The 24,901-nt window shown below is 38.7% G+C and overlaps 1 protein-coding gene across 5 annotated transcripts in view; it reads right to left on the bottom strand.

Annotated features, from left to right (window-relative positions):
* BRAF (B-Raf proto-oncogene, serine/threonine kinase) overlaps positions 1-17,193 on the bottom strand; it is a 186,099-nt gene extending 168,906 nt beyond the window's left edge. For all 5 annotated transcript variants that reach the window (XM_045864169.3, XM_064574881.1, XM_045864170.3 and 2 more), the window contains exon 1: positions 16,855-17,193. In XM_045864169.3, the coding sequence (XP_045720125.1) occupies positions 16,855-16,986 (132 nt within the window). In that variant the 5' untranslated portion in view covers positions 16,987-17,193. The remainder of the gene's footprint in view (positions 1-16,854) is intronic.
* Between the last annotated feature and the right edge of the window lie 7,708 nt (positions 17,194-24,901).

Here is a 24,901-nt window from a genome sequence, read left to right as displayed (position 1 = left end):
CTCTCTCATGAATTAAAAAATATATTTTAAAAAATTAAAATTTTTTTCAGTCTGTAACTACTTTCCACAATGCAGTCTTGTCTAACGTAGCCAAATTTTATTTCATACAAGTCACTCAACTGTAAACATGATGATCGTGTTCCTTAAACAAAAGTTTCTAACTTTTGTTTTCTAACTCCAGCTCTTTGCAAAGTCTATTCCCACTACCTTTTCTCCTTCCTTCCACCTGTCTAGGTTAAACACTAACTTCTATCAAGACCTCATTAGCCTATAATAACATTCCATTTCTGAACTCTTCATCATCCACTCTGGCACTTAATCACATACTGACACGTGCATGCCCTCTTTCCTCCATCAAGAGCGTTATCTTTTAGGGGTGCCTGGGTGGCTCAGTTGGTTAAGCATCCAACTCTTGATTTTTGGCTCAGGTCATCATCTCATGGGTCGTGGGATTAAGGCCCATGTCGGGCTCCACACTCAGCAGGGAGTCTGCTTGAGATTCTACCCCCCTGCCCACACTCTCTAAATAAATAAATAAATAAATAAATAAATAAATAAAATCTTTTTAAAAAAGTGTTATCTTTTAGAAGCCTTTTCCCCCTGCCATATGAAATCTCAAGCACAATTTCAATATAGTAACTTATGAAGTGGAACTACTTTGGTTGAAGCAGAAATTGCTTCCCTACCCTCCACGAGCCCACTGAGTCTCTTCCTTGCTACTCTTAACCCTCAGAAATTCCTTGAGGTAACCTCACAGGTACCCAGTTTTTCAGTCTGAAGGAGAAAAACAAAACAAAACAACAGAAACCCTAGCTTTATAGTACTGAAGAACTTACTGCTGCATAAACCGGAAAGCTATGGTTAAGAACAGAAGTAGGTAAGAAAATTGCCATATTCCAGGTGAGTGACAACTATTTGGTCTAAGAGTACTGAGAAAGAACACAGTAATTTAAGCAGCAGTAAGTACTACCAAGCAATGAAAAATAAATATGAATTCCACATAAGCCTTGACTTTAAAAGGGTCCAAAGTAGCCAGTAGCCACATGTGACTATTTAAATTAATCAGACGGATTTTAAAATCCGACTCTTCAGTTCTCCTATACACATTCTGAGGGCACAGTAGCCACCCGTGGACATATGAGGCAGCCCAGAACATTTCTCATGACAGAAATTTTGACTGAACGACATTGGTCTAAAGGGAATGGACAGATACCAACAAAAACTATACTATAGTAAATGAAATGATACCAAGTACACTTTGAGGTACTATGAAAGCACAAAGCAGAGGCACCTAACTAGGCCTTGGAAAGAAGTTCAGGAAGGCTTCCTGCAATAAGTGAGCTAAGTATGAAAGGTTTGGATATGGTGATGACAGGAGAAGGAGTTTGTATTTCAGGCAGCAGGAAAAGCATGAGCAAAAGACAAGTCAAACTTGGAGAGCATTTGAAAGAAAGTAACAGGAAAACAAATGCTTCACTGTACAGTTTAAAAATTAAACTGCAGTGAGGATGCTATTCTATACAGACAAAATAAATATTTAATAAAATTTCAATATAGAAAGATTCAAAGAATTATTTTTGAAAAGAAAATTAGTAACCAGACCTCTCCAAATTTAGCTTAAATTTGTGGCATGAAAATGGCAGGTACTTCATGAAGAAGTAATAATTCATGTTCTATTTCCCAATGATTCCATGTCTGTGAGTCAAAATGAGAATGACTCATATCAATTCTTAAATTGCCTTGGCAAGTTACATTTAACTTTGATCTGCGGACCTGCACCCAAAAGTCAGAAGTCCCACAATGCTGTCTGGACAACTGGTAAAATAATTTAATATTGCTTATCAATTTTATTCTTTGTCCCTAGTCCATTTACTCTCATGTGCTCCCAAACAACTTTAAGACCTTCACCTCTCTCCTTAATGCACATATCCCCAAGACTCACTCTTAGCTGATAACTTTCAGTCTTACTGAAAAAGAATAAAGCAACTGGAAGAGAACACACAGACTCCCAGCATCACATCTACCTACCTATCAACATATGTATCTATATACTCTGCTTTACCACGTATTATCATAAAGTATCGTGCTCCTATTGAGAGCCTATCCTTCCACTTGTACACTAAATCCCTTTCCCTCTTCCCTTCAGAGAGATTGCTTCTCTCTCCCTCACCCTTATCCGTGCTCCTATTGAGAGCCAATCCTTCCATTTGTACACTAAATCCCTTTCCCTCTTCCCTTCAGAGAGATTACTTCTCTCTCCCTCACCCTTCCTTCTCTCTTTCTCCTCAGAAACCATTAATTTTTTTAAAAGATTTTATTTTATTTATTTGAGAGAGAGCACAAGAGGGGTAAGGTCAGAGGGAGAAGCAGATCGAGGGAGCAGGGAGCCCGATGCGGAACTCGATCCCAGGGCTCCAGGATCATGACCTGAGCCGAAGGCAGTCGCTTAACCAACTGAGCCACCCAGGCGCCCTGGGAAATCATTAATGTTTTACTCTCTAAGGATTCATTTCTATCACATGTCCTTATTTTTTTATCACTAAAAAAATTCCATGACCCCACTTCCCTCACTTGCTATTGCCCCATTTCTCTGTTCCCCTTTATAGGAAAATTCTTCACTATCTTCACTTCCCCTTTTATTCTCCCTTAAAATCACTCAGAGTATCTCCCTTGGAACTTCATCTCAATGCTCTATTCTTGTCTAGATCACAATACCTCAACTTTATTAACTCCAATGATGAATTCTTAGTATCTTACTTAACTTAGCAGCATACACAACTGACCACTCTCTATTAATAAACTTTCTTCATTCGATTTCCTACCTTACTGGTTGCTCCTTCTCAGCCTCCTCCTCTTTTCTCCAAACTTGGCTCTCTTTTTTCCTATCTATGCTCATTCCCTTGACAACCACATCAATATCACAGCTTTAAATCCCATCCAAATCCCAAATTTAGGGTTGGCTAAATGCTGTAACAAATACACTTGAAAGGTATAAGGACTCATATACAATGAAAGCTTATTTCTTATCCATCTAATAGTACTAGGTTGTTGGAAAGGTTAGCAATGTGGTCTTTATCCAAGCAGTATTCAGAAACCTAGGCTAATGATCAATCTACTATTTACAACATAAGGCTTCCAACTTACCCTAGGGATTATCATGGTTCAATCAACCAGAAGGGAAAAACAGGAAGGAAGATGTTTGTATGGACCAGACCTAGAATTAGTGTATATCACATGTGCTCATATTACATTAGCCAGAACTTAATCATATGACCACACCTAAGTACTAAGGAGAAGTGTCTAAGTGTATACTCAAGAAGAAAGTAAGACATATATATGGCAAACAGTCTCTGTCACTAGGCCTCACTCCCAAGCTCCAGACTCATAACAGCTTACTCAACATCTTTGACATGTAATAGATATTTCAAACTTAACATACCCCAAACTGAATTCTTAATCTGTGCCCTCCCCTCCCCCCTTGACACCTCTCTTTCTTGCACACCTCACGTTCAATCTATCAACAAATCCTGTTGGCTCTACTTTAAAAACATCCAGAATCTGATCACTTCTCAATACTTCTACTGCTTCCAATCTGGTCTAAATCACTGTCTAGATAATCCCAAAAGCCTCCTCTCTGGTTCCCCTACATCTACCCTTGTCCATTTAGAGTCTATTCTCTACATAGCAACTAGAATATTTCTGTTAAAAAGTAACTCATGTAACTCCGTTCTGACTGCTCAAACTTTGAATGGCTACCCATTTCACTTAAAGCAAAAGTCAAAGGCCTTTGGTCATGCTTCTGTTCCCACTCCTACCCCAACACCTCTTAGATTTCACCTCCTACTACTTACTTGCCTCCCTTCTTTAAGCCACTGCAGCAACTTTGACCTCCTTGTTGTTTCTCTAATAGGCAAGGCACATTCCTGACTCAGAACCTTTGAATTTGGTTCTTCTGTCTGAAATGCTTATCCTTTACCTTCTAAAATCTTTGCTCAATATTAACCTTCTCAACTAAAGCCCTACCCTAATCTCCCTATTTTAAATTGCAAACCTTGTCCTGTTCTACTTTTCTTTTTCCATAGTACTTATTACTTTCAAACATACTATATAATTTTCTTTTTGTGTGTCTGTCTGCCCCTCCCCCACTACATACACACACGTCCACCAGCATATAAGCTAGGTAAGGGTAGAGATCTTTGATTTGTTTCCAAATGTACTCCTAAGCACCTAGAGTACTACTTGGCATATTGTAGGCACTCAAATATTTACTGAATACTTGAATACCTATTGGCCTATGAAATGACTTAAAAACAAAAGTCATCGGGGCACCTGGGTGGCTCAGTCGTTAAGCGTCTGCCTTCGGCTCAGGTCATGACCCCAGAGTCCTGGGATCAAGCCCCACATCGGGCTCCCTGCTCCGCGGGAAGCCTGCTTCTCCCTCTCCCACTCCCCCTGCTTGTGTTCCCTCTCTGGCTGTGTCTCTCTGTCAAATAAATAAAAACTTAAAAAAAAAAAAAAAGTCATCAATATAGTTTTAGAAGGATGACAAAAAAAATGGTGGATCATAGCTTTAAAAATATCAAAGTCTAACACAAGTCTTAATGCTTATATTTTTTTCTATAAAGTCACGAGACACAGTCTCTGTACTATCATATTAATACATTATACCTCTTTCCTATGAAATGCTTAGTAAAAGTATCAATATGTTGGCACTTTGTTTAACTCAGTAGTGGTTTAAAGATAACACTGAATGTAATCAACATTCCAACTGTTCTATCAACAATCAATATTCAAACAGTCCTATCAAATTGTCCATCAACAATCTTCTATTAAGAACCACCAAAAGTTTGTAACAACTAGAGCCATGGGCTGTCACTGAACATTCTAAAAAATGCCATAAGGACTTCTGAAAGGTAAAATTTGAATATATTTATTTTTTGTCTTGAAAACTGACAGAAAAATAACACTACTATTATTTTGTGAAGGCTTTTACATTTCATAATCTCATTTTATTCTCATACCACTCCATATGGAAGGCAGAGGGAAAATCAAGCAGTGAATGAATGGCATCAACACAGAACAGTTGCTATAACTATTTAAACCATTCTTTCAAAGACCCACCCATGATAACCGATAACCAAAAGTTTCCTTTTTTTTTTTTTTTTTTGAGAGAGAATGCACGTGCAGGCGAGGTAGGGGAGGGGCAGGGGGAGAGAGAGAATCCCAAGCAGGCTCGCGCTGAGCCAACTCAGGGCTTGATCCCATGACCTGAGCAGAAATCAAGAGTGGGTGGCTTAACTGACTGAGCCACCCATGCACCCTTTCCTTCATAAAAAATATAGAAACTTAAGTGTCAAACTCAATAGCAGAAAAATCCTCTGCAATAGAGTTACCAAAAGGTTACACTAAGCTAAATTTTCATGCATAATGAAACTTAAGACTGTGTAACTTAATGTTAATATGAGAAGACACCTGCAGGAAGAAGATATGGGTGTAATAGTTCAAATGTTAGAAGTATGAAAAAACTAAGGGGAAATGAACACTTTCAGTGGTTGTACAATAGGAATGTAACGACTACACTGAATTGTAATCTCTTCCCTATCTGAAGTTTTGACACCATTCCCATGGAAATACAATTATACAATTGTGTAAGAAAGCAATTTTGAGCTATTTAGGAACAATAGTACTTTACCTTTTTATATTAAAAAAAGTTATAAAAGCAATAATTGTTTGGTATTCACAGAAGATAAAATGCTTTTATAATGAATGGGAATTAAATTACCTCCATATAACATTACCAGAAATTATGCTAAGAACTCTAAAAAATAATACCTACATAAGGCTCTTAAATTAGTAATTGTTCATTTTTCTCCCCTAAGTTGCACAAAGACTTCTAAGTAGACGGTATAAACTTTAAAACAGAGGAAAAGTGATTAGACCCAGGCTGACAATACAAAACATACAGGTTCCAATAACTATTTATAATGTTACTGTTGGAGCTATTAATCCCCATTAATCTTAAAATTCCATCTAGGGGCACCTGAGTGGCTTAGTCAGTCAAGCTGAAACTCAGGATCCCCGTGCGCCCCGCGCGTCAGACTCTATGTTCAGCTCCACATTGGGCATGGAGACTGCTTAAGATTCTCTCTCTCTCCCTCTGCCCCCACCCCCACCATGCTCAGTCTGTCTCAAAAAATAAATAAAACTCATCTATAAGACCAAACAAATTTATTTTCCAGATACTGTAATGTAGAAGACAGTTTAAAAATCCTACATCAATACAGGAACACACCCAAGCAGTATTTTAAACTGCTTCAAAATACTCAAAAATAAGTGACTAGTTCAAAGCATCCTAAAATTTCAATTAATTTAAGCTGTCCTAAAAACAGAAAGTCATTTTTTGTTATGAATTTAATGGCTATATATTTACTACAAGAAAAATATAAGAATATTTCTCAATTTAAACAGAAAGTATCTTTTACAATAAGGAAAAGCAATTTTTAAAGATTTATTGATTTATCTGAGAGTGTGCTCAAGCGCCGGGGTGGGGGCGGTGGCTGAGGGAGAGGAAGAGAAGCAGACTCTCCAATGAGTGTGAGCCCGAAAGGGGGTCTCCATCCGAGGACCCTGAGATCATGACCTGGGCCCAAATCAGGAGTTGGACACTTAACCAACTGAGCCACCCAGGTGCCCTAGGAAAAGCTTTTTTTTTTTTTTTTTAAACACACTAATTTTGGAACAACAGCTGAAAATGGTCTGCCAAAATGTTGAGTTTCTCTCTCCCTGGAAGTGTAGTTTCAAAATTTGCAAGGTAATCAAATACAATTGAAATAACACTCCTTATAACATGAACAAAAGTCTAGATGGTATCTACCTTACCAATTGTCACATAGCCCTGTACTAGTCTGGTATTCAAGACTTATGCTCTATGAATACATTTGCTGATTTTTTTGCTTTTAAATACCTAAATGAAAAGCATGACCAGAAATATTTTATATTGTAGGGGCTCCCCTAGGCTAAGCAATAAAAAGCTATCACCAGTGTAATTAAAAAAAAAAAAAAAAAAGATGAAGGATCCTATGGTCCCCAGTGAAAAAAGGTAGAAATATGACCAACTACCATATGCGTTATCCTTAGTAAACAATTTAATGATGACTCTAATATTAATAAAGGTGCTAATTCTGGAAGATCACAGAACATGACATAGGTTTCAAATGGAAAAACTCTTATAATGAAGATGGAGAATAACATAGTATAAACTAGTATCTTCCACCAACTGACATTTTCAGTGACTTCTCTGGTGAATAAGAGCTTTATATACTCACTTTCACCCATACGTATCTTCATTACAGTTAATATTTTATTTTTTCAATTTGGTAAAAAGGACATGACTGACTTTTTTGTGCAACCTACTGAAACATCCCCTTCATTTCTTATAAAGAAATTAATTTTGGATATATCAGGTTTTCTTGAACCTCACCACCAAATAATTTGAAATAGGAGCGTACTAATTATATACAGCAGTGAATCTTAAGCTTTTTTGAGGTAGAATAGAAAACACCTTTGAGAGTAAGAAAATTATGGACCTTTCCCTTCCAAAAGTATAGTTAACATAAGAAAATAAAAAATCGGGCGCCTGGGTGGCTCAGTTGGTTAAGCGACTGCCTTCGGCTCAGGTCATGATCCTGGAGTCACAGGATCGAGTCCTGCATCGGGCTCCCTGCTTGGCAGGGAGTCTGCTTCTCCCTCTGACCCTCCCCACTCTCATGTGCTCTCTCCCATTCTCTCTCTCTCAAATAAATAAATAAAATCTTAAAAAAAAAAGAAATTAAAAAATCAAATTTTAAAGTTCTAAAAATCCTAAGAATTGGATCTACCTAATTTTAAGAATTAACTATAAAGCTACAGTAATCAAGATACTGTGGTACTGGCCAAAGAAGAGACATATAGGTCAATAAAAGAGAGTACAAAACTCACATATATAATCAATTGATTTCAATAAAGGTGCCAAGGTAAGTTGATAGAAAAAAGTTTCTTCAAGACCTATGAAACAACTGGATACCCATATGAAAAAGAATGAACTTTAGCCTCTAGCTCACAACATATATAAAATTAACTCCAAATGGATCACAGACCTAATTGTAATTAGCTAAAACTGTAACATTTCTAGAACAAAAACATGGGAGAAAATTTTATGATTTTTTTAAAAAGATTTTTTATTTATTTATTTGACAGCAAGAAAGAGACAGCAAGAGCAGGAACATAAGCATGGGGGAGTGGGAGAGGGAGAAGCAGACCTCCCACGGAGCAGGGAGCCCGATGCGGGGCTTGATCCCAGGACCCTGGGACCATGACCTGAGCCGAAGACAGACACTTAACAACGAGCCACCCAGGCATCCGGAAAATTTTATGATCTTAAGTTAGACAAAGATTTACTGAATAGGAGACACAAAAAGCAGGAAACATAAAAGAAAAAATGATAAATTGGATTTCATTAAAAATAAAACTTCTACTCTTCAAAAGGCAATTAGGAAAATGAAAAAGGCAAGTCACAACTGGAGGCATGTGCAAAACATAAATCTGATATAAAGGTATATCCAGAATATAAATATAGCACTCTTACAACTCCACAAGAAGATAAATACCGAATAAAAAGATTTGAATGGGAGACTTAACCAAAGAAAATACATGGATAGTAAATAAGCACATAAACAGATGTCCCAACATTAGTTATTAGAAAAATACAAATCAAAACCACAATGAGCAACTACTACCTATCTACTAGAATGGCTAAAACTAAGAAGACTGACAATACCAAATGCTGACAAGGATACAGAATAACTGCAACACTCATTCACAATACAATACAATGACAATACAAAATGGTACTAGTTTGGCTTTTTTTTTTTTCCCAGTGTAGTTAACATACATTGTTTTATTAGTTTCAAATGTACAATATAGTGATTCAACAATTTCATATATTACCCAGTGCTCATCAAGGTAAGTGTATTCTTAATCGCCTTCACCTATTTCACCCATCCCTCTACCCACCTCCGCACTGGTATCCATGTTTGTTGTCTGTAAGTTAAAAGTCTGTTTTTGGGGTGCCTGGGTGGCTCAGTTGGTTAAGCATCTGCCTTTGGCTCAGGACATGATCCCAAGGTGCTGAGATGGAGCACCATGTCTGGCTCCCTCCTCAGAGGGCAGTCTGCTTCTCCCTCTGCCCCTTACCCTGCTCTTGTGCTCTCTCCCTCTCTCTCTCACAAATAAATCAATCTTAAAAAAAAAAACAAAAAACAAAACTGTTTTTTGGTTTGGCTTTTTTTTCCTTTTGTTCATTTGTTTTGTTTCTTAAATTCCACATGAGTGAAATCATATGGTATTTGTCTCTCAGACTTATTTCATTTAGCATTATACTCTCTAGATCCATCCATGTTGTTGCAAATGGCAAGATTTCATTCTTTTTTACGGCTGAATACTATTCACACACACACACATATACATACATACACACACACATATAAATATATATACACATACATACACACACACCACTTCTTTATCCATTCATCAGTCAATGGACCCTTGGGCTGCTCCCATAGTTTGGCTATTGTAAATAATGCTGCAATGAATACAGGGATGCATATATCTCTTCAAATTAGTGTTTCTGTATTCTTTGGGTAAATACCAGTAGTGTGATTACTGGATCATAGGGTAGTTCTATTTTTATTTTTGTGAGAAATCTCCATACTGTCTTCCAACAGCAGCTGCACCAGTTTGCATTCCCACAAGCAGTGCATGAGGGTTCCTTTTTCTCCATATCCTCGTCAACACTTGTTATTTCTTGAGTTTTTTATTTTAGCCATTCTGACAGGTGTGATGTGATTTATCTCATTGTGGTTTTGATTTGCATTTCCCTGATGATGAGTGATGTTGAGCATCTTTTCATGTGTCTGTTGGCCATCTCTATGTCTTCCGTGGAGATATGCCTGTTCATGTCCTCTGCCCATTTTTTAATTGGATTGGCAGTTTCTTACAAAGTTAAACATATACTTACCATACAACCCATAAACCCCATTTTAAGGTCCTTACTCAAGAGAAATGGAAACCAATAGCCACACAAAAACCTGAACCCAAATGTTTATAGCAATCTTTATTATAATTGCTGAAAAGTAAAAATGACCCTACTACCCATCAACTGGTAAATGTATAAATAAATTGGGACACATCCAGACAATAGAATATTACTAAACAATAAGCAGAAACTAATTGTTGATACATACAGCATGGGTGAATCTCAAAAACATCAAACTAAATGAATGAAGCCAAATATGAATCACCCCATACTGGATGATTTCATTTGTATAACTTTCTGGAAAAGGTAAAACTAGAGATCAGACCAGTTTCTGCCAGGAACTGAGGACCAGGAAAGGGGACGGAATGCAGGGGAACTAGGAACTTTTTGAGATGATGGAAGTGTTCTGTGTCTTGACTGTGGCAGTAGTTGCAGGATCATGTACATTTGTCAAAACTCACCAAACTGTACAGTTAAAATGGTACATTATGGTATATGTAAATTATGACCGAATAAACCTGATTGTTCTCAAAAAGCAATTATGAACTTTCTATAGACCTCTAACCCACACCTTAATTTCAGAACCTCTAATATGATATAATTCAGTCTCCCCTAGACCAGGAGTCTGAAAACTTTGGCCCATGAACTAAATCTGCGCCATCATCTATTTTAATACAGACCACAAGACTAGTTTTACATTTTTAAATGGTTGAAAAAAATCAAGAGTATTCCACGACACATGAAAATTATATGAAATTCAAATTTCAGTGTCCATAAGTAAGTTTTATTGGGTCAGGCTCATTTGCTTACACAGTCTATTAGCTGCTTTTGTGCTATAATGCCACTGTTGAGTCTGCTGAGTTGTTCTGACAGACAAAACAGGCCCATAGTGCCTAAAATTTTACTATTTGAACCTTTACCAAAAAATGTTTGCTGACCACTGTCTTAGACACATGTCATTGAAATTTTCTACATGGATTATTACAATTGAGAAGATTCATGCCAGGACACATCTCTCTTCATACACAGGAGCTCTAAAATTATCACAGCCATAAAATGCTTTTTTTCAAGGAAACCAACATGTAAAGCAGATAAATGAAGAACTTCAAGAGTTAAGATGTAGGGGGACTAAACACAGCCTTCAGTTAAACTCTGAAGAAGGCCCCTGAAACCCCCAAAACAGTATTTTTCAAAATGCCTGTTGGAACCATTTGGTTGTCAATCTAGTAAACTGACTTATAAGTAGCATTAAAAAAAAGAGAACTGAAAAGTACAGAAAAACAGAGTGTATTATATCTAATAGGGTTCCATTCACCATTTCTTTCACTAATTATCTGAGTACCTATGTGCCAGATACTGTTGCAAAAGGTGAAGATTAAAAAAAAAAATGTCCACAACAGACAAAAACTGTTTCTCCTATGTATGTATTAGGGTAACTTAAAATCTGAATTTCTTACAGTTTTTTTTTTTTTTTTAATTGTCCTAGAGCTCTACAGTAATTTGAAAACTACCATCCTATGGTACATTTGTCCCAAAAGTGCTGTCAGTAACTGCAGCCACATTACAAGAATGAAAATTATGTTTCATTTGATGTTACAGAGCTTCCAGAAGACAAAGTTAATTGAGTTCAGATCAATTTTTATATTCTGTATCAAGGGCATTCCCAAGACCCAGAAAGGAATGTAATGTTACTGGGCATCAATTTCCCTCTATATGCATAGTCTTGATATGGGAAGAAACAAGACTAATAGTTTTTCAAGCCCAAGAGAAAACACGGAAACCAAAATAACCTCAGAGGTAGAGGGTTGAAAAAATAACTGCTTAATGTTAGGGTGTAGGCTGTATTAAGAATTTCTTCTACCATGCTAATTATGTATGATAGTAAATTAGGTTGGTAGCCAAAAGAAACTAAAAAATAAAGACTACCTCCCAGAACATGTCAATGCCTCCAGCAAATATTTAACAAAGGAATGAAACAATGAGAGTATCTTTTTGGTTCTTATATTATCTATAACATTATGACCATAAAAGCACTGCTTACAAACAGAAAAGCTCCTAAACAGGCTCACCTATTTTGAATTCAGTTCTCTAACTATTGCTGATCCTGACCTCGCAGAATAACCAATGTAGGTGAAATAGAGAATGAGAAAAAAAACCTCAACTTCTTTTTTTTGTTGTTTGGTGGTGGTTGTTGTTTTTTCCAAATTCAACTTCTGAGGAAGACAAAATCCAGTAAGAATTACTGACAATAAAGGCTTATTGTAATGACAGTTTGAAGCAGAAACATAGGAAGCATAGCAACATACTGCATCTCCTAAACAAGGGGATTGTGATACAAAATACTAAGTATGCAGCTAAATTAATATCACGGTGTCTAAGAAAACAAAATGCACTTTGCAATTCTAAAGGAGAAGACAACTTTATTATTGTGGAAAAGGAAAAAGGAAGAAAGCTAAGCAGCTGCCTCATTCTTCAACAGGTAAGCATAAGGTCTTAGAAAATGCTAAAAAACAATGTAGCCTGCTCCTTTCCTCTCTTCCCCACCACTCACAGAACATAGGTTAACAGTTGTTAGGACAGCTTCCTATCATCCTTATCAGGAAAGCAAGGGACAGGGAACTGAGAAAAGTCAAACTTCTCTAGCCTGTTATCCAAATATAATTTTTCTGATCTATTATCCAAATAAGATTAAATCAAGTTTGCTCCTAGGTTTACTACCTTCAAAGATTTGAGCATCCAGTACCAACATTCCTTTCTTATCTATTTACTGATAAATGATTCCTTTAACAGCCAGCATATGTAAGTGACTGATATCAGATAGTTTTCTAAATAAAAGGAGTGGAGGCCTAAAGGAGGGAGGGAGAGAGAAAGAGTACACAAAGAGACCACTAGAAATACTGAAGACAAACAGCTATTTTATAGTTCTGCCTAACAGGTATGTTTTGTCCACCTTCAAAAATACCTACACAAGTATTAACAGCAATACCAGAACTACACAAGCACACAGTATCCTAACGGGACTACCTCCTTTTAGGAGTATGAGGTAATCCAACCTGGTTTCACATGGCTCATAAAGATTGTTTTAATACAGTGGACCACATTATAAAGAAGATCCCATCCCAGAATACAGCTTAGTCAATGCATTATTACAATTACACAACTTAACTAAGGCTGGTGATAAGAGATCTTGAAAACAATATAATTTTAACTGTACTGCAATTGTAAGAAGCTCCTTCTGCAGAAACACAGCAGAAGAATAGTTAATAAATATCACACCCTCGTATAACATTTTTAAAATAAATGTATTTATTATACCATATGGTCATATTATCCCATATTACACCATATGGTCATGGAAAGAAACATTGGGGAAATATAAATGGTCAGAAGTAAAGGTTTAATGCCAAAAGTATAAGCACATTTATTTCATAAATATTTAATAAGCTCCTGTCATTTACCAGAATATCCTATTTTGACATCTACAAAGTAATACAAATACAGGACATGAAATTTGTTCACTTCCCAACACAATTTAAAAACTAAAATCTACATTTATGTTCAAGATGTTGTAAAAAAGCAGTAAAAAAAACTCTAATAACCAAGAAAAATGATTAGTTTAAAAAAATCAGAGTAGTAAAAAAACTCTAATAACCAAGAAAAATGATTAGTTTAAAAAAAATCAGAGTATTACCTAATGAAATGTAAAATATTTTGCTATATTAAGTTTTAAAATATTATAAAACCACATATACTGTATTATACAAACATAAAAAAAGTTTGGATACACACCAAAATGTTTATACTAATTATATCCTAGTGGCAAGATTACAGATTTTTTTCTTTTTTACTTTTTGTACTTATAGCTTTCTAATTTTTCAATAATGAATGTGCTTTCCCTCGATAGTCAGAAATTTTAATGCAGCTGAAATTTCCCTCTGAGAAAGTTTAAAAACAAAAACAAAAAACTATTTTACTGTCGGGCAAGAGAATTCTTTAGAATAAAATGTGTCATTTTACACACGCATAACTTTTCATTTCTTTCCATGCACTTGGCCATTAAAGGTACACATAAAGAAGACACTTAAATGAAAAGACCACGGTACATATCAGTTTGCACTGAACTGACAATACCAAATTCAAAGTTTAAATGATTTCTTGGAGGAATTTATTCTGCCATCCATAACACTGATATCTATATTCAAAAGAGATCCACTTATAATCATTTATTCCCCGCCTCCCCGATGCAAATACCTTTATTATCAGCTCCTATAAGAAATTATAGAGGGAAAACTATTCATCACTAAACATTAAAACCTGAGAGGAGGAGGCAGTATGAAACACTTCTAATCAAATTTAGTTAGGAGTATCCTTGTAGTTTCAGAAGATACCAATATGCTTTCCAATGACTGGCAATTTAAACTTAAATTCATTAGTGTAGTGGTTCTCAAGCATTGATACATGAGAACTGCCCAGGAAGTGTGCCAAATACTGAAACTTATGGCACTAACTCTCACCTACTGAGTCAGAATCTTCAGAGGGTAGAACTCAAACAATCTGGCCCTTTCAAATAAGATAGTGGAGATTGTACTTAACAAAAGACTTCTCTGTATCATTGCAAACTGTTCTACTAAGTCTTAAAGTTCTCAATGTAAACAATGTTATAATCAGAGAATTACAATTTCATGACCCATACCCATTAATTTATTCATTCTTCTACTCTGTAATAGTCTTCAAAGTTACAATTCAACAAAACCACACATACACTACAGAGTAAAGCAAGCCTAGAGGCACCTGTGCCTGTAAGACAAAGGCATATCCGATTCATGGAAAAAATAGACAGCAGATGTGACCCCTAGTATTTATCCATTAAAAACAATGTATCCTAAAAATAAATTTCCATGTCAACGGAACAAAGCTGTTTATAAATAAGAAGGAATGTGGAGGTGTGGGGAAGACAAGAGGAAGCTTCAGCAAGTTAAGAACCAAAAGCCAGGAAACAAGGCCAAATGAATGGTAACTGGGGACAAGGAAATCAGAATAAACTAAGAAATGGAAGAAGGAAAGAGCTCTACCCTTAGAATCCAAGAAGTTGGGGAAAATGAACAGATGTTAGAGGAACCTGATCTGAGCAGAAATGCAAACTAAAAATTAAGTGGAAAGTTGTGCAATTTAAGAAAGAAGAAAAGATATGAGAACTTTAGATCAAATGATGGTATAGAACACATCATGGGCACAGATGGAGGTGATATTAAGAGGCTAAAAAATTATTACTGTGAACAAACTGATACTAGAGCAAGCATATGGGATGAATTTCCAAAGTAAAGATGATGAAGCAGGAAAAGGAGCATTGCACAGACAGAAGAAAGAATGAGACGTTGAGAATTGGGAAACCAAATGTAAGCAGTAGGAAAGAAAGAGAACTTGGAGCAAAGTCAACGGAGTAAGTCACGTTATCTAATCAATAATTACAAAGCACAGTTATTATACTAAATATTATCTCATTATTTGCAAAGTATAATAAAGTATTATTTTATATAGTACAATGCCAAATACTATATGGAATAAATTTTCCTTAAAAACCAAACGTAAATAATTTGACAAGGTGTTAAGAGGCTGAATAATGCAAAAAAAAAAAAAAAAAACAGGCCGAGAGAAGCAGAAGCCAAAGAGGAAAAAGTGAAAGGTAAAAACTGGGACAAAAAGGAGGACAACAGAAAGAAATCAATCAAATCTATTTAAAAATGGGTAGGAAAAAACAAAGAGGTGTGAATGCACAATGGAAGACTAGCCAGAAAGCGCCAGTAGTGCAAGTGAAACCTGATGGAATCCTGACAGCTTCAGGATTCAGAAAGTAAGGAAGGGGCTCCAAAGCGTCCAGACGGATTTGTGAAGATACTAGGTAACAGTGTTAGGGAGCAGTAGAACGATTCAGAGGGCCTAAAGAGAACTAGGGTAAGAGAAGCGCAAAAATGGTTTTAAGTATAAACTGAGGCTAGAAGGCTGGCAGGTCCGACAACCGGCAAAAGAGCGGAGCAGCAGATGGGAATGGGATGGGGGGGTTACCACTCAGCGACAGAGCACAGACAAACAGAAGAACTGGGGGGGAGGGGGGGGCTGACACCGGGATGGAAAGGAGAACGGAAACGGTGGGATTTAAGACTGAAAAAGTAAAGATTAAATCAAAACCATCTGCTGGGTAAAACAGGTGAAGAGAAATCCCCCAAACAAGTAGAAAAGTGGAGGGGAGGGCAGCGGCCTGAAAAGGGGGACATCAGGGAGAGTGGAAGGGAACGATGCTCCCCATCACCTCCATGACCATGTAATAATTACAACGGCAACTCAGGCTGGGGTCCCGGCCCTGGCTACTAACCTACATCTATTCACCTGGATGCCGCCACCCTTCCCTACCCCCCCCACCCCAAAATAATGAAAACATCGAAGAGATGAGAGCCTGGCTACCTTCAGCCAGCCGTGACCTTCTCGGACCAACCCTGAGTCTCGCCCCCTACTGAGAGCCGCCTGCTCAACCAACGCTGCCCGAATCGCCCAAGCAGGGGTGCGAGTCAGGGAAACCCCCCTGGGCCACTGTGTGTGTTTACGTAGCGAGGAGCTGCATGACGGAGAGGGACAAGGGGGGGATGCCCATCTCCCACCCCGCAGAACCCAAAGAAGAAGGTGGCTGAGGGCACCAGAGCCGCCACCGCCACTTCTTTCCCCCCAGAAAACACCAGCCAGCCGAGCCCAGAGCCCGGAGGGGTGTAGGGTGCGCCGGCACTCACCTCCTCGGGAATGGCAGGGTCCGCAGCCGAAGAGGCCGCGGCGCCGGCGCCGGCCTCGGGCTCCATATCCCCGTTGAACAGAGCCTGGCCCTGCTCCGCGCCACCGCCACCGCCGCCGCTCAGCGCCGCCATCTTATAACCGAGAGCCGGGGCCGGAGCGACCGCTGCTGGGCGGGGAGGGGGAAGGGAGGTGGAGGGCGGGGGGGAGGCGGAGGCGGAGGGCGGGGGGCGGCGGGGAGGGACGGCCGGGGCGGCGCCGGCGGCAGGAGGGCGCCTGGTCCACCTCAGGAACCGGCCCGCGGCCCCCGGCGCAGCCGAGCCTGAGGGGATTGGGGGAAGGACGCTAGGCGGGGGGCGGGGGAAGGGGGCGGAGACGACTAGAAGTCGCCGCGGCAACGGCGTCACCCGCGTGTCACGGCCGTGACGTCACCCAGGGAGCGTGACGTAATCCTAGGAGCGCCCTCGCGCCGTCGTCAGGGGAGGGTTCCTTCCCCTCCTGCCCACCCTCGCGCGCGCACGTTTCCTCGTCTCTGCGGTTTCCATGGCTCCGATTTCCTACTTCATTCTCTTCTCCGTCCTAAACCTCTACTGTAATGTGGGATTTACTAGAAGAGCATGGGTGTTGTTCGAGAAGTTAAAATCCTAGAGGGAGGAAGACGGGAAAGACCGTGCTGCTTGTGTTGTTTCCATTACAGCGAATGTCTCTGTGTCATAAAAATAAGACTTGAAACCCCGCGGTGGAAACGTTCAAGCAGAATTTGATAGAAAGATATTCAGGAGCAGCTAAATTATCAGAATGATTCTTGTATCCGTTTCATTGAAGGACCTGGCCTGTTAAAGTAGGTCTAAACCCATCGTTGAGGAATAAAACGTTTTAAGTCTTCCAGTCATTCGTCAAATGTAAATGGAAAACTTTCCATGTGCTAGGGCCTGCACAAGGCACGGCATTCTAGACATCTGAAGCATCAAAACTTTAATAATTTTTATTTTCAAGATGACTATTCAAAACACTTTAAATACTAGGTGCCTTTCATGAGCAGAATATTTCAAGGTGTTAGCTGTGCAAAATATGCGTGAAAACAAGAGGGGAGTTAAATTCCCTTTGTGAGGCCCAATTACAGAACGAAATTTAAAAAACCCAATTCATTATTACAATACGTTTATCTTAAAGGAAAAGGAATATTCAGGAAAAAAATTAAAGAATAGAGAAATAGAAGTGAAGAACATAGTGGAAGTTATTGTGGGCTCCGGATGGTGTACAGTTTTGTTTTTTTTTTTTTTAATTTTATTTATTTATTTGAGAGAGAGAATGAGACAGAGAGAGAGAGCATGAGATGGGAGAGGATCAGAGGGAGAAGCAGACTCCCTGCTGAGCAGGGAGCCCGATGCGGGACTCGATCCCGGCACTCCAGGATCATGACCTGAGCCGAAGGCAGTCGCTTAACCAACTGAGCCACCCAGGCGCCCTGGTGTACAGTTTTAATCACCAAAAAAACCTAAACATCAAGTCATGAGAAGCTTTGAGTGAACTACATTTTCTTTTTACTTCCCATGTGGAGAGAAGTCACCAGTGATCTCCTTATAGTATTCACCATGATTAAAGAGATGGAAAGATGTCCTACTGACTCCTGAAGCAGAATGTCTGCACGTTGATGGAGTCACTAATGAGTCCAGGTACTCTAGAGGTAAGGCATTGTGTGTGAGGCTGCTTGAATAATCAGAATACTAATATTCTTCTACAATAAAAAATGGGAAATAGAGCCTATCAAGTGGGCATGGTAGGTTTGTTAGCATTGTTGTACTTTTTCTTCCAAGTAGAAAAGTCTCCTTGAAGAACTAAATTTAAATCAAAGTTTGGCAAAAGTAGAGTAAATGAAAATTATCATAAGGGATAATGTCATCAAGCTATACTAGTCTGAAGCACCCTTCTTTTACTGTAAGGACATACTTCTAAAGTGACTAAAATAGCGCCATTAGCCAGTCATGCCACCTGTTAGCCTTGATTTTATCAAAAACACAACTTGCAGCATTTTTTTTTCCTTAACAGTCCTATTTATTTTTTTTAAATCAGACCCTAAAAAAATTACATCATTATGACACTTCATAACATTCAAAGTTCTAAGATTTGTTTTCATTGGTTCCATTTTAAATTACAGTCTTCTTTATCAGCAACAATCTGTAGATCATATCTTACATAGTTATTTCTCCATAGGATGACTGGTCTCATCCATTTAATACTGATTCTTGTTAGCTTCTATTCACTCAACATTTTCTGACCTTGTCTTTAAATTCTGGATATATCTTATTTGATTTCCCTAGGCTATTCTAAAGCCCCTATAGGATCCAGATGGGAAAATATGGAAAAAGCATAAACTCTGGAATACAAAGATCAGTATTAGCATGCCACATCTTGGCTGTATAATCTGAAAGAAGGTAAGTTTGAATCCCTGCTTGTTGTTGTTATCTTAATCTATAAAATGAGGATCGTAATAATGCCAGCCCAACCTGCCCCACGGTATCATTGTGAGGCTCAAACATAGATTTTTCCCTTAACAAAATATGAATACCCTCTCAGTCAGAATTCAGACGAGGCATAGCAGAGATGACTTGCTTCTGCTCCATGATGTCTAGGACCCTCTGCTGAGAAGGCTCGATGCCTGGAGGTGTCTCAATGGGTGGAGACTGGAATAATCTAGAGGCATATTGCCTCATGTGCCTGATGGTTGAAGCTGGTACTTCAGCTGGGGTGGTCAGCCACAATACCCAACATTCTTTCCTCATGTGGCCTGAGCTTCCTCATAGCATGACTGCTTCAGGATAGACGACTTACAAGGTGGCTAAGGGCTCCAAATGCTGGTGTTCCTGTAAGCAAGGTGAAAGCTGTATTGCATTTTACGACCTAGCCTTCAGAGTCACACAGTATCACTTCTGTTGCATTTTATTTTGTTTAATTTCTACTGCATTTTATTGGGTATAGTAAGTCATTAAGTCTAGGCCAAATTCAAGGAAAAGGCATATAGATCCTACCTCTCAATGGAAGAAGTATCAAAGAATTTACAGTTGTGTTTAATTTACAGACGGGTTGTGTTTAGAATAAAGAACTAGCTATTATAGAAATAGTTACTTACCCTCACCTTCTCCAGAGGGGACTCTACACTCAAATCCTCCCCCCCCCCCTTTTTCTTTTAAAGATTTTATTTATTTGACAGAGAGAGACACAGCGGAAGAGGGAACACAAGCAGGGGGAGAGGGAGAGGGAGAAGCAGGCTTCCCGCTGAGCAGGGAGCCCGATGCGGGGCTCGATCCCAGGACCCTGGGATCATGACCTGAGCCAAAGGCAGACGCTTAATGACTGAGCCACCCAGGCGCCCCAATCCTCCCCCTTTTTATTACTGGGAATCACCAAGACATATATCAGTATACTAATGAGGAAGCCTTTACCTTCTTTCTTTAGCATCTTACCACTGCATGCAAAAATAAATGCAGGGCCTTGACCATAGAACACAGCCTGTCTCCTCTTGGGCACTCCCTCCCCCGCCCATCCCACTAATACCATAGGCAGCATGCTCTGCTGAAACTCTCTACCCAAAGGTATGGTACCGTGTTCTTAGAGCATGTAATGAACAAGCCGGTTTGTGATCTGCACAGAAACAGAAAAAACACCTCCTTCTTGTGCTATGGTGTATCATATGGGCATCAAAGCAGTATTATCTTGCATTCTAAAATCTTACAGTTTATTTTTTTAATACCTCTATTTTTTAAAAGATTTTATTTATTTGTCGGAGAGAGAGAGAGCACACAAGTAGGGGCAGCAGGCAGAGGGAGAAGCAGGCTCCCTGCTGAGCAAGGAGCCCAGTGCAGGAATCAATCCCAGGACCCCGGGATCACGACCTGAGCCGAAGGCAGACGCTTCACTGACTGAGCCACCCAGCTGTTCCTTACAGACAGTTTAATCAGTGCAGTTCTTACAGATTTTGTTCACAGTCCCCTTATGCCCTAAGGCATTCATGTACTCACAGGAAGCTGGAATACACATCTAGGTAAGGAACATTCCTCAGGTCTTTGCTCCAGTTAATGTCTGGGACACTAAAAAGCCTTGCTGATATGTCTTCCAGTTTATTTCCAACTGGTGGTTCTATCTTGAATCTTGCATTCTAATAGACATTGGATAGTCCCACCCATCATCTGGACCTGCCCAGTCAGGTCTGATCCACGTTAACGTGGTCAACTCCTAGAAAACAAGTAAGCAGCTTCTAGGAAGCTTCTGCAGCTCCAACCACATTCAAAGATATATAGCTGATTACAATTTAATGTTTTCTTTATGAATCAAGGTCATCATTGTGAATAACACATCTTGTATTAATAGAAGGCTACTCTCAGAAGCTATTTAGGTATGACTAGAAAATAGAATCATGGAGTTGATTCAGGGTAGCCTTCCTGCTGATACTTGGAATCTTATCAGTGGAATTCCAGACTCTTATCCAAATGTGATGGGACCTCACTAAAACACTACATTCAATGGTAACTTTTTTCCCTGAGATTGAATTGAAACCCTCCTCTTTATGACATCTATATTCTGGTTGGTTTTGCCTTTAGAGGAACACAGGACAAGTCTATTTTTTATTCTGTGTAACGGCTTTCAAATATTTGAAGGGAGTTCTGTTTCCTTCAGTTCTTTCCTCAAAGCATTTTCTCATCTTTACTATTCAATTTTCCTCCTAAAACGTGGTCCCAGGGCACCTGGGTTGCTCAGTCAGTTAAGTGTCTGCCTTTGGCTCAGGTCATGATCTCAGGGTCCTGGGATCAAGCCCTGCGTCTGGCTCCCTGCTCAGCAGAGAGTCTGCTTGTCCCTCGTCCCTCTGCTGCTCCCCCTGCTTGTGCTCGCTCACTTTCTCTCTTTGTCAAATAAATAAATAAAATCTTTTAAAAAACAAACAAAAAAACATGGTTCCTTGCATTGAACGCCGTTCCAGATTTGCTCCAACAGACAAAGAATAGAACCTCTGATTGCAATAACCTAGGACCGATGCTTTTGTTAATAGAGTAAAAACTCATATAAGCAACCCCACCCCATTATTGGTACTTTTGAAGCTTGGAGTCAACAAAAAACCTTTGTGTGTGTGTGTTTTTTTAAATAAAATGCTATCGCATCAAGTCTAGGTTTTCTGTCTGTCATCCCCTGTTGTCATATCGTGAATTAGGCACAGTTGTCATCCCGTCTACTGAACCCACATTTCTCAGGCTTTTTAATTCTTGAAGGAAGACCTTGCTTTTAGATTCATGAAATGTATTAGATATTGTATTTCCCTATTTTTTTAATTTTTAAAATAACAGCTTTATTGAGATATAATCCATATATCATATGGATTTAAAGTAGACAACTCATGGGGTGCCTGGGTGGCTTAGTCATTTAAGTGCCTGACTCTTGATCTCAGCTCAGGTCTTGATCTCAGGGTCTTGATCTCAGGGTCGTGAGTTCAAGCCCTGCGTTGGACTCCACACTGGGGGTGGAGCCTACTTAAAAAAAAAAAGTAGACAATTTAATGTTTTTTTCATTTTTTTAAATTTAAATTCAATTAATTAACATATGATATATTATCAGTTTCAGAGGTAGAGTTCAGTGATTCATCAGTCTTTTTTTTTTTTAAAGATTTTATTTATTTATTTGAGAGAGAAAGAATGAGACAGAGAGAGAGCATGAGAGGGGGGAGGGTCAGAGGGAGAAGCAGACTCCCTGCTGAGCAGGGAGCCTGATGCGGGACTCGATCCCAGGACTCCAGGATCATGACCTGAGCTGAAGGCAGTCGCTTAACCAACTGAGCCACCCAGGCACCCGATTCATCAGTCTTATGTAACACCCAGTGCTCATTACATCACGTGCCCTCCTTAATACCTGTCACCCAGTTACCCCATCCCCCCACCCCCCTCTCCTCTAGCAACCCTCAGTTTGTTCCCTATGATTAAGAGTCTCTTGTGGCTCGTCTACCTCTCTGGTTTCATCTTGTTTTATTTTTTCCTCCCTTCCCCTATGCTCCTCTGTTTTATTTCTTAAATTCCCCGTATGAGTGAAAGCATATGATAGACAATTCACTGATTTTTAGTGTATCCATAGAGTCAGGCAACTATCATCACAATCAGTTTTAGAACATCTTCATCACTCCAGAAAGTACCCAAAATATTATATTTTTAACATTTAACAAAGGATGTTTGTATCAGTATGTTATTTCATCTTATAACATCTTGCTTATGCTACCCTTCCGTGTGTTAATAAGATACAGAGTTCTTTGAAATATTCTTTGTGAATTTGACAATTTGGAGTGTTAAAATTTTTTAAGTTTGCTTTTATTGCATGGTACAGTAGACTATATACAGTATGCTCCCTTTTGGCAAAAAGCAAGGGGAAACCGTGTATATAATGAAAATGGCACCTGATAAGGGATGAGTAAGGACAGGGCAGAGGAGAATGAAACTTCTCTGAGTATATCTTTTAAGATAGTTTTGCTTTATGGGACATGTGAATAAGTGAACAAAAGTAAAATCTCACCAAATGAACCTAATCATATATCAAATTCATAACATAACCACACAAAAAAAGATTAATTCAAGTGGCTTTTGAATGTCATTTTCTAACTATAGAGTATAATGAACTTATGCCGTGTTAAATTAGCTAAACTGGAACTGTTTGCCAGAATCCTCTTCCATCATGTAAGACCTGCTCACTCACTCCAAAATATATCCCCTGAGACAGTCCAGAGCAAACTCTCTTCACCAAGGCTGTAAGATAATGCATTTGTGAGGGTAACTCTTAGAGCTCTCTGCTGGCTCTCATCCATAAGCCAGAAATGACAATAATTGCTACCATTTCTATGGGATGCATGTTTAACTCAGTGATGACAGGCTACTCCTGTAGGACCCCCATCACTGACACTGTAATGAGAGCCCGAGGTAGTAACAGTCTGACTCGTACTGCAGTCCTTCCTTGTAGCTTTTAGCTCAGCCTCACCAATTACATTTTTGCCTTGCTTCTCCCACTTCACCTCTGTCTTTCCTTCCTGACTATCTGGCTGAGGATTTTAGGATCCAGCAGCAGACCCACAAACACCAGCCTCACTTAGACTGTTTAGCCAGCTCCATGGTTGCCTAAGACCAAATCTCCATAATATACTCCTATTATTTAGGTTTCTTAGCACTTTTGCTTCTGATTAAGTACTGACTGGAATATGTTCAAAGAACAAAATGTACTACAAATAAATCTTTAACTTTATTTAGAAGTCTTATTATTGGCAGTGATATTGGTTTTGTAATTCTGAAACAATTTGTATTTATTGTGGATAGAGCAACAGTACATCTGATGGTGTTGGGAAGCAAGGTTTTTACTGTGGAAAAAGTTAGAAATATTTGATGAACAGAAGTTGAAGAAGAACCCTGTGATGCTGGATTTGAATTGGAGTAACTGTATTAACATAGGATTTAGAGAAAAATAATGTGTCTGTGAACATGTGGGTATGTATAGTTTTAGAAGAATATATGCTAGTTATTATACAGAGAAGAAAAGATAGAATTAGAAAAGTACATATACTATATAAGTATATATACTTATGAATGTTTATATAATACAGATAATGATATATATCTGTATGTACATTTATACCTACCTATAGCATATATAAGTATTTATATACAAGTGTACTATACATATATGGTATGTCTATGTATATATAAATGTATAGGTATAGATGTAGATATAGATTCATATAGTCTTAGCTCTGTGCACTGAAAAGAGGTGCCTAGGAGTATCAATAAGTATACCTGGTACCTGGATCTTGATTTTGAAATACCATTCTCCACTGTAAGTAATAAGAGCTCCTTTGAGAAATGGCTGATGCCAGATCTGGGGCAGGAAATGTATAAATTGAGCTTGTACAGTATGCACCTTGGTAAACTCCAGAGCAAGGGCATGATAGAATTAGAAAAAAATCATCACTTTGCCACTGCCAGTGTAATAATTATTCCTGGTTAGGACCATTAAGTTGCTGAAAGTCTTATT

This window comes from Mirounga angustirostris, unplaced genomic scaffold (assembly GCF_029215605.1).
Source record: "Mirounga angustirostris isolate CCGP_5_RB_7025 unplaced genomic scaffold, mMirAng1.0.hap1 SCAF_12, whole genome shotgun sequence".
NCBI classification, from domain to species: Eukaryota; Metazoa; Chordata; class Mammalia; order Carnivora; family Phocidae; genus Mirounga; species Mirounga angustirostris.
The sequence above is the reverse complement of the archived record's forward strand: the minus strand, read 5'-3'. Positions and strand labels throughout refer to the sequence as shown.